This window comes from Mustelus asterias, unplaced genomic scaffold (assembly GCF_964213995.1).
Source record: "Mustelus asterias unplaced genomic scaffold, sMusAst1.hap1.1 HAP1_SCAFFOLD_442, whole genome shotgun sequence".
Classification (NCBI taxonomy): domain Eukaryota; kingdom Metazoa; phylum Chordata; class Chondrichthyes; order Carcharhiniformes; family Triakidae; genus Mustelus; species Mustelus asterias.
This window is the reverse complement of record NW_027590395.1, coordinates 366,093-377,774: the sequence shown is the minus strand read 5'-3', so window position 1 is coordinate 377,774 and position 11,682 is coordinate 366,093. Positions and strand designations below refer to the sequence as shown.

General features: G+C 41.1%; 1 protein-coding gene across 1 annotated transcript; it reads left to right on the top strand.

Moving 5' to 3' along the window:
• Positions 1 to 913: 913 nt before the first annotated feature.
• On the top strand, positions 914 to 1,789 carry foxb1a (forkhead box B1a). Its single transcript, XM_078204771.1, has one exon. It carries the CDS (start codon positions 914 to 916, stop codon positions 1,787 to 1,789), a length of 876 nt encoding a protein of 291 aa, XP_078060897.1.
• Positions 1,790 to 11,682: the final 9,893 nt, after the last annotated feature.

The window sequence follows — 11,682 nt, the reverse complement described above, 5'->3', positions numbered from 1 at the left end:
CGCTGAGCCGGGGAGGCTTGGGTCAGTTATTCTGGCCACTGACCCTCTCCCAATTCCAGCCCCACACTCCTGTCCCCCGCCCCCTGCTCCCCCCCCCCCCCCCCCCAACCCCCGGCCCCGCCGCCGCCAAATTCGGATTTGACCCCTATCTAACTGTGTGGAAATGTAACTGATTTGTATTGGCTTATAGAGGTGTCAATGTAAATAGGTACAAATGAAGTGTAAAGGGGTGGTGGTGGTGGTCGGGGGGGGGGGGTATAATGTCCCTGTCTCTCTACCCCCCACCCCCCAGCAAAATAAAACATGTCATGTGACAGTCAGAAGTGCTACATTAACCTAGTGTCTAAGCACATGCCAGTACATCACATTATCAGAGGGGGAGCGGGGAAGCAGAGGGAGACACTTGCTGATTCGGAGTGAGAATAAGGGGGTGGGGTAACAGGGTGGGTGGGGGTGTGTTGGCGAGTGGGGGGGTGGGGGGTAGGGAGGGAGGGGGGGGGGTCACAATCCTCTCGCCATTCACACTGTCGGTTTCATTATTTGCCTTGTCCTGACCCCAAGTCTTTTCCTTCTCGTTGCAAGAACATTCGGAACTCGCTACATCACACACATCCCCCCCACCCCCGCCCCCCCGTAAGGACAACCATCACCTCGCCCGGGGGAGAGGGAGAGAGAGAGAGAGAGAGACGGATTCCTGACGGATTCTCTATTATTCTCCGAGAAGGAAAGTTGGGCTGCAAATAACAACAGAAAGAAGAAAAGAAGACTAAAGTTTCAAGAAGGTTGTTCGCTGCTTCTTATCTTTTGCTTGTTTGGCTTGGGTTGGATCGTTCTGTGCCGCCTTCCTTGCTGTGCAGGAGGGCGGAGAGAGGGGAGGGGAGGGAGGGGAGGGGGGGTGGAAAGTGTGTAGAAGATGCCTCGGCCGGGCCGGAATACCTACAGCGACCAGAAGCCGCCCTATTCTTACATCTCTCTGACGGCCATGGCTATACAGAGCGCCCCGGAGAAAATGTTGCCTCTGAGTGAGATCTACAAGTTCATCATGGATCGCTTCCCTTACTACCGGGAGAACACCCAGAGGTGGCAGAACTCCCTGCGGCACAACCTCTCCTTTAACGACTGCTTCATCAAGATCCCCCGGCGGCCGGACCAGCCGGGCAAGGGCAGTTTCTGGGCACTGCACCCCAACTGTGGGGACATGTTTGAGAATGGCAGCTTCCTCCGGCGCCGCAAGAGGTTCAAGGTGCTGAAGGCGGATCACCTAGCCGTGGGCAAGCAATCCGAGGCGGCACACTACCTACAGCAACAAGCCAAGCTCCGTCTCAGCGCCCTGGCGGTGTCTGGCACTCACCTGCCCCAGCTGCCCAGTTACAGCATGCCAGGGACACAGGGCAGTAGCTTCAAGCACCCCTTCGCCATCGAAAACATCATCGCCCGCGAGTACAAGAACGTCATGGCCTTCTCGGCCGTTCAGCCCATGCACGCCGCCTATCCCATGGCCGCCCACAGCTGGCCCCCCATGTACAACGGCCTGGACTCGGTGCCCCCCTCCGCCGCCGACTACAGCCCGTACGGGGTGCCCCTCAAGCCGCTGTGCCACGGCGGACAGACTCTGCCCGCCATCCCGGTGCCCATCAAGCCCACGCCCGCTGCCCTGCCCGCCCCCATCTCGGCCCTCCTCTCGGGCAGCTCGCCAGCCCTCAGCCCCAGCTCGCCGGGCGGCCACCGGAGCCCCAGCCCCGGAGACACGTTAACGGGAGCCTCTCTGCAATCGGTGGCCGTGCACTGACACCGGGGAGGGAGAGAAAGAGAGAGAGAGAGAGAAACACAGCAAGAGAAACACACTCCAAAGTTTGGACTGAAGGATTTCAGATCTACAGACAGACAGAGACAGAACTGTTCAGTGTGCCACATCCCTGTCTGAATGTAACCATAACCAATGTAAGTCGCCCTCGTGAATTAAGTTTAAAGGGATGTTTTGTGAATAAATGGCACTTTTCCCCCGTTCGCTTCTGCTCCAGACAGACCGCAACCCGCTCATCATTTTAGCGTTGTGTTTTCTAGTCGTGAAACCTGCAAAGAAGAATTTGTAAAAGACTGTAAAAGTTCCCCTTGTACAGGCGCATGATGGATGTAGCATTTATTAGTTCCTGCATGCATGTTCTACACATACACACACACAAACTGTCTGCTTTAAATTATGAATCAGGCTCCCCCCCCCCCCCTCTCCCCCCACACCAAAAATATTTTCTCATTAAAAAAGTCTACAATGTCAGAAATGTATGTGTGCTGCCTGTGGGATCGCACTGTGCATCGATTTGGGGTGGGTGGCTGGGTGAGACGGGACGGGACTGGAACTCGAGAAGCCGAAAGGAAAAAAAAGACTCCCTTTTAAACAAAACCCGGTCCCGGGACAACTTGTGCAGCGAGACTGAGAGTTGAGAGAGAGAGACCCGGACAGCAGAATGTGCATTTGTCCCAGAGACTGGCGGAATTTCAAACAGCTCCAATCCACTTCGCGCCGCTTTTCAATTCGATTCTTGTTCCATTCGAAGCAGATGCGAATTCTGATATTTGTGTCTGGTTTTGGTTTCAGTCGGGGAACAACACCAGATATAATTCGGATACAATTCGGGTAGAAATCGAATATAAATCGGATAGAATTCGGACGTAATTTGGATAGGATTCGGAGAGAATTCGGATCTAATTCGGGTCGAATTTGGATATAAATGGATTAGAAATCGGATATAACACGGTTAGAATTCGGATATAATTCGGATAGAAATTGGATCGAATTCGGATATAAATTGGATAGAATTCGGATAGAATTCGGATATAATTCGGATAGAAATTGGATATAATTCGGATAGAAATTGGATCGAATTCGGATATAAATTGGATAGAATTCGGATATAATTCGGATAGAAATTGGATCGAATTCGGATAGAATTCAGATATAAATTGGATAGAATTCAGATATAAATTGGGATATAATTCGGATATAAGTCAAATAGAATTCAGTTTGGAATCGGGTAGAATTCGGAGCACATTTTCTTCCCGGAGCTGTTTTATTTGAACGGTGTATTTTACTCGGTTCCGGGTGGTTTTTCTGGGAACTGCGGTTTTATCTGTTACTAGCCAGCGCTGTGAAAGTTGTTTAAAAAATCAGAGTGAAAACTCGCCGGGTCTGAGCGAGAGAGGGAGCAGCCGCCCAAACTGTCCCCAAAATGTGACAATCTTAGTATTGGTTTAATCAAACTCGCATTGCGGCTGTCTTGATTCACACACACATATATATATATATATATATACATCTATAACACATACAGATATTTCTAATCTCTCAGTATCTCATGGTTCTTCCCGGTGCTGTCTGCACAAGGCGGGAGCCCACATTGCTCCGTGTGTGTGTCGCTAATCAGCTCTGAAGTTATGATCTTGGGAACGGTGCAGTTATCAGGCCAGCCACTCCGAAGTTTCCGGCGGGGGGGGGGGGGGGGGTGCGGGGGGCTGTCACTGGGTCTAGCCCAGCAGCAGAGCTGGGGGGGGGGGGGGGAGGGGGGGGGGGAAGGAGGGTCTGATAGTTTTTGATGGGAGATGATGAACTTTGAAACATGAGCTGTGTGTGTGTGTGAGAGAGAGGGAGAGAGAGCTTTATTGATATACAATGGTGTGGATACCACACACAAACTAGAATAGGGCTAGAAAGAGACCCGGGCCAATCTCTCCCACTCCACCCCCCCCCCCCCCCCCCCCCACCCCCGTCCCTCTCTGTGATTAAAATGCATGAAAAGCCGGCGGGCCATCTCTCTCTCTCTCTCACACACACACACACAGGGGACAACCGGGGACCATTCATCACACATTCAACACAATCATATCAACAAGCTTTGTTGAAGAATAGCACCCTACTTAAAAACTCATCATTAATGCGGTTCGCGGGGCAAGGGAATGTACACAGATGACTGAATCAGCTCGCCATACCGCAGATCAATAAGTGTGTGTCCACATGTTGTCCAAACCCAAAGCACACACACACACAACACACACACTCACAGACACACACACACGCACATTCACAGACACACACACTCACAGACACACACACACGCACATTCACAGACACACACACTCACAGACACACACAAACACGCACACTCGCACACACACTCAGGCACACACACAAACTCAGACACATTCACACACACACAAACACACATTCACAGACACATACACTCATAGACACACACATTCACAGACACACAAACACACACACACAAGCACACAGACGCATTCACAGACACACAAACAAGCACACTCGCGCACACACTCACAGACATATACATACAAACACATTCAAAGACACACACAAACACATAAAAACACGAAGGGATTTTCACAGTAACTTCATTGCAGTGTTAATGTAAGCATGCTTATGACTAATAAATAGACGTTAAAATTTAAACACACACAAGCACACACACAAACACTAGGGGATTTTTACAGTAACTTTTACTGTTGATGTAAGTCTACTTGCGACTAATAAATAAACTTTAAACACACACAAACACAAACGCTCGGGATTTTTCACAGTAACTTCATTACAGTATTAATGTAAGACTATTTGTGTCTCTAATAAATGAACTTTAAATTTTAAATATACACACAGAAATGCACACATACAAACACCGGGGGATTTTCACAGTAATTTCATCGCAGTGTTAATGTAAGCCTACCTGTGACACTAATAAATAAACTTTAAAATTTAAACATGCACACACAGGCAACAGAGGGGGGACCGAACTTTTGTTTAGTGTGAGAGTTGCGTCCTTCTTTACGAAGTGCAAAGGGAATTTATCTACTGGACATGTTTCAGCTACAGTTTCAGAAGCAAGTCGCAACTTCACAAATCCAAATCTGTTCCCAACTCAGAAGTAATCTGCAAGTCAAGCCACTGACTGGGGCTAAATCGTTTTGTCTCCAGTACGGGTGAAAAAAAATGACTATCGCGTGAGTGGGGGGGGCGGAGGGGGGAGCAGCCGAGTAAAGCTTCCTCAACTCAACACCATTAAACAAATATATTCGAATTCTATCGAGTACATCAAATGCAGGTTCCCGCGAAGATCATTCAGCCTCATTCACTTCAATAGCATCTCCAAAGAATGGCCAACTTACTCTGGGCCACCGATGTAGATTTAGCCTTTTTTTAAAACCAAAAAAAAAGAGACAAAACCCTGGGTTTTCACAAACACATTTCAGGCCGCGGGTACTAGGAGACCGGCCTCAGAACTCGAGAGGAATTTCAATTCATCTTAACCCTTTCATTTTGGCCGCGGGAGCGACACAGAAGCCAGAGAGGCTGAGAAGCTCAAACAAGCACACAATCCCGGGAGCCAGACAAAAACACACACAGATTGTCAACTCAATAGACTGATTTTAACACCGGGGTCAGACAGAAAGAGAGTTTGCGCTAATATTACGGTGATTAAATCCACACAACTGAGGGACTCCGACAATAAAGACTATTTGGTTTGATTGAAGCGCTTAAATCGCCCTCCGAGGGAGTTTACACACTCGGAACAAATTTAAACTATCAGCCCGTCTGTACACACCCGCGGCAATTTAAACACAGCGCTCAAAGTGAATTTAAACACGCAGAATTTAAACACCCAGTGAATTTAAACACTCAACGAATTTAAAAGCTCCGTGAATTTAAACACTCAGGGAGGATTTAAACACTCAGTGAATTTAAACACTCAGTGAATTTAAATACAGTGAATTTAAATACAGTGAATTTAAACACAGTGGATTTAATCAAAGTGAAGTTAAACACTCAGTGAATTTAAATACTCGGTGAATTTAAACACAGTGAATTTAAACACTCAGTGAATTTAAACACAGCGGATTTGAACACTCAGTGAATTTAAATACAGTGAATGTAATCAAAGTGAATTTAAACACTCAGTGAATTTAAACACTCAGTGAATTTAAACACTCTGAGTTGAAACACTTGGTGAATTTAAACACTCAGTGTGTTGAAACACAGTGAATTTAAACACAGTGAAGTTAAACACTCAATGTGCATTTAAACACTCAGTGTGAATTTAAACACTCAGTGTGAATTTAAACACTCAGTGAATTTAATAATTGAAAGCGAACTTAAACACATTGGATTTAAACACTCGGTGAACTGAAACAGTCAGTGAATTGAATGGGCGACATGGTAGCACAGTGTTTAGCACTACTACTTCACAGCTCCAGGGACCTGGGTTCGATTCCCGGCTTGGGTCACTGTTTGTGTGGAGTTTGCACATTCTTCTCGTGTCTGCGTGGGTTTCCTCTGGGTGCTCCAATTTCCTCCCACAGTCCAAAGATGTGCGGGTTAGGTTGATTGACCATGCTAAAATTGCCCCTTAGTGTCCGAGGTAGGTTAGGGGGATTAACGGGTAAATAGTAGGGATATGGGGGTAGGGCCTGGGTGGGATTGTGGTCGGTGCAGACTCTATGGGCCAAATGGCCTCCTTCTGCACTGTAGGGTTTCTATGATTCTATGAAACAGTGAAGTTAACACTCAGTGGATTTAAACACTCAGTGAATTTAAACACTCAGAGTGGATTCAAACACTCAGAGGGAATTTAAACACTCAGTGGGAATTGAAACTCTGTGAATTTAAACACTCGGTGAATTTAAACACTCAGTGAACTAAAACACTCAGTGTGAATTGAAGCACTCAGTGAATTTATTTATTCAGAGTGAATTTAAACACAGTGAATTTAAACACTGAGAGTGAACTAAAACACTCAGTGTGAATTGAAACACAGTGAAATTAAACACAGTGAAGTTAAACACTCAGTGAATTTAAACACTCAGTGAATTGAAACACTCAGTGAATTTAATCATTCAGAGTGAATTTAAACACAGTGAATTCAAGCACTCAATGAACTTAAACACTCAGGGTGGATTTAAACACTCTGTGAATTCAAACACTTAGTAAATATAAACGCTCAGTGAATTTAAACACTCAGTGAATTGAAACACCCAGTGAATTTAATCATTCAGAGTGAATTTAAATACAGTGAAGTTAAACACTCAGAGTGAATTTAAACACTCAGTGAATTTAAACACTCAGTGAACTGAAAGACAGTGAATTTAAACACTCAGTGAATTGAAACACAGTCAAATTAAACACTCAGTGAAATAAAACATTCAGTGAACTAAAACACTCAGTGTGAATTTAAACACTCAGTGAATTTAAACACTCAGGATGGATTTAAACATTCAGGGTGGATTTAAACACTCAGTGAATTCAAACACTTAGTGAACTTAAACACTCAGTGACTTTAAACACTGTGAATTAAACACTCAGTGAATTAAAACACTTAGTGGATTTAAATGCTCAGTGAATTGAAACGTTCAGTGAATTTAAACACTCCGTGGATTTAAACACTCCGTGGATTTAAACATGCAGTGAACTAAAACACTCAGTGAACTAAAACACTCACTGTGAATTGAAGCACTCAGTGAATTTAAACACAGTGAATTGAAACACTCAGTGAATTGAAACACTGAGTAAATTTAAACACAGTGACTTTAAACACAGTGAATTTATACACTCAGTGAATTTAATCATTCAGAGTGAATTTAAACACAATGAAGTTAAACATGAAGAGAACTTAAACACTCAGTGAATTGAAACACAGTGACTTGAAACACCCAGTGAATTTAAGCACTGAGTGAATTGAAACACAGTGAATTGAAGCACTGAGTGAATTGAAACACAGTGAATTTAAGCACTGAGTGAATTGAAACACAGTGAATTGAAGCACTCAGTGAACTAAAACACTCAGTGTGAATTGAAGCACTCTGTGAATTTAAACACTCAATGAATTTAAACAATCAGAGTGATTTTAAACATTCAGGGTGGATTTAAACACTTTGTGAATTTAAACACTCAGTGAATTGAAACACAGTGAATTAAACACTCAGTGAATTTAAACAGTCTGTGAATTGAAGCACTCAGTGAATTTATTTATTCAGAGTGAATTTAAACACTGAGAGTAAATTAAAACACTCACTGTGAATTGAAACACAGTGAACCTAAACACAGTGAAGTTAAACACTCAGTGAAATTAAACACTCAGTGAAATAAAACACTCAGTGTGAACTGAAACACTCAGTGTGAATTGAAACACTCAGTGAATTTAATCATTCAGAGTGAAATTAAACACAGTGAATTAAAAAACTCAGTGAATTGAAACACTGAGTGTGAATTGAAACACTCAGTGTGAATTGAAACACAGTGAATTTAATCACAGTGAATTTTATCACAGTGAAGTTAAACACAGTGAAGTTAAACACTCAGTGAAATTAAACACTGTCTGGATTTAAACACAGTGTGAATTTAAACACTCAGTGAATTTAATCATTCAAAGTGAATTTAAACACCTTGGATTGAAACACTCAGTGAATTGAAACAGTGAAGTTAACACTCAGTGAATTTAAATGCAGTGAATTTAACAGTCAGTAAATTGAAACACTCAGGGAATTTAAGCACTCAGAGTGGATTTAAACACTCAGTGGGAATTGAAACACTGTGAATTTAAACAGTCAGTGAATTTAAACACTCTGTGAACTAAAACACACAGTGAAATATAACACGCAGTGTGAATTGACGCACTCAGGGAATTTAATTATTCAGAGTGAATTTAAACACTCAGTGAATTTAAACACTCCGTGGATTTAAACACTCAGTGAACTAAAACACTCAATGTGAATCGATGCACTCAGTGAATTTAATCATTCAGAGTGAAATTAAACACAGTGAATTAAAACACTCAGTGAATTGAAATACTCTGTGTGAATTTAAACACTCAGTGTGAATTGAAACACTCAGTGTGAATTGAAACACAGTGAATTTAAGCACTGAGTGAATTGAAACACAGTGAATTGAAGCACTCAGTGAACTAAAACACTCAGTGTGAATTGAAACACTCTGTGAATTTAAACACTCAATGAATTTAAACAATCAGAGTGATTTTAAACATTTAGGGTGGATTTAAACACTTCGTGAATTTAAACACTCAGTGAATTTAAACACAGTGAATTAAACACTCAGTGAATTTAAACAGTCTGTGAATTGAAGCACTCAGTGAATTTATTTATTCAGAGTGAATTTAAACACTGAGAGTAAATTAAAACACTCACTGTGAATTGAAACACAGTGAACCTAAACACAGTGAAGTTAAACACTCAGTGAACTGAAACACTCAGTGTGAATTGAAACACTCAGTGAATTTAATCATTCAGAGTGAAATTAAACACAGTGAATTAAAAAACTCAGTGAATTGAAACACTGAGTGTGAATTGAAACACTCAGTGTGAATTGAAACACAGTGAATTTAATCACAGTGAATTTTATCACAGTGAAGTTAAACACAGTGAAGTTAAACACTCAGTGAAATTAAACACTGTCTGGATTTAAACACAGTGTGAATTTAAACACTCAGTGAATTTAATCATTCAAAGTGAATTTAAACACCTTGGATTGAAACACTCAGTGAATTGAAACAGTGAAGTTAACACTCAGTGAATTTAAATGCAGTGAATTTAACAGTCAGTAAATTGAAACACTCAGGGAATTTAAGCACTCAGAGTGGATTTAAACACTCAGTGGGAATTGAAACACTGTGAATTTAAACAGTCAGTGAATTTAAACACTCTGTGAACTAAAACACACAGTGAAATATAACACGCAGTGTGAATTGACGCACTCAGTGAATTTAATTATTCAGAGTGAATTTAAACACTCAGTGAATTTAAACACCGTGAGTGAGCTAAAACACTCACTGTGAATTGAAACAGTGAACCTAAACACAGTGAAGTTAAACACTCAGTGAAATAAAACACTCAGTGAAATAAAACACTCAATGTAAATCGAAGCACTCAGTGAATTTAATCATTCAGAGTGAAATTAAACACAGTAAATTTAAACACTCAGTGAATTGAAACACTCAGTGAATTTAAACACTCAGTCAATTTAAACACTCAGAGGATTTAATCATTCAGAGTGAATTTAAACACTGAGAGTGAACTAAAACACTCACTGTGAATTGAAACACAGTGAACCTAAACACAGTGAACCTAAACACTCAGTGAATTTAAACACTCCGTGGATTTAAACACTCCGTGGATTTAAACACTCAGTGAATTTAAACACTCAGTGAATTTAAACACTCCGTGGATTTAAACACTCAGTGAACTAAAACACTCAATGTGAATCGATGCACTCAGTGAATTTAATCATTCAGAGTGAAATTAAACACAGTGAATTAAAACACTCAGTGAATTGAAATACTCTGTGTGAATTTAAACACTCAGTGTGAATTGAAACACTCAGTGTGAATTGAAACACAGTGAATTTAATCACAGTGAATTTAATCACAGTGAAGTTAAACACAGTGAAGTTAAACACAGTGACGTGAAACACTCAGTGAATTTAAACACTGTGTGGATTTAAACACAGTGTGAATTTAAACACTCAGTGAATTTAATCATTCAAAGTGAATTTAAACACGTTGGATTTAAACACTCAGTGAATTGAAACACTCAGTGAATTGAAACAGTGAAGTTAACACTCAGTGAATTTAAACGCAGTGAATTTAACAGTCAGTAAATTTAAACACTCAGTGAATTTAAACACTCAGGGTGGATTTAAACATTGTGGGTGCATTTAAACATTCAGGGTGGATTTAAACACTCAGTGAATTCAAACAGGTAGTGAATTTAAACACTCAGTGAATTGAAAAACAGTGAATTAAACACTCAGTGAATTAAAACAGTCCGTGTGAATTGAAACAATCTGTGAATTTAAACACTTAGTGGATTTAAACACTCAGTGAATTTAAACACTCCGTGGATTTAAACACTCTGTGAACTAAAACACTCAGTGTGAATCGAAGCATTCAGTGAATTTAATCACTGAGTGAATTGAAACATTCAGTGTATTTAAACACAGTGAATTTAAACACCCGGTGAATTTGAACACTCAGTGAATTTAATCATTCAGAGTGAATTTAAACACAGTGAAGTTAAACACTCGGTGAATTTAAACACTCAGTGAATTGAAACACAGTGAAATTAAACACTCAATGGATTCAAACACTCAGTGAATTTAAACACTCAGTGAATTTAATCATTCGGAGTGAATTTAAACAAAGTGAAGTTAAACACAGAGTGAATTTATCACTCAGTGAATTTAAACACAGTGAACTAAGACACTCAGTGAACTAAAACACTCAGTGAATTGAAACACTCAGTGAATTGAAACACTCTGTGAACTAAAACACTCAGTGTGAATTTAAACACTCAGTGAATGTAATCATTCAGAGTGAAATTAAACACAGTGAATTTAAACTCTCAGTGAACTAAAACACTCAGTGAATTTAATCACTCAGTGAATTTAAACAGTCAGTGAACTTAAACACTGAGAGCGAACTAAACACTCAGTGAATTGAAACACTTAGTGTGAATTGAAACTCTCAGTGAATTTAAACACAGTGAATTTAAATACTCGGTGAATTTGAACACTCGGGTGAATTGAAACACTCAGTGAATTAAACAGTGAATTTAAATACTCAGTGAATTTAAACCCTCAGGGTGGATTTAAACACTCAGGGTGGATTT

Excerpts from the sequence above, each read along its gene's own strand:
- foxb1a (XM_078204771.1), top strand. The coding sequence starts at position 914 with ATGCCTCGGCCGGGCCGGAATACCTACAGCGACCAGAAGCCGCCCTAT.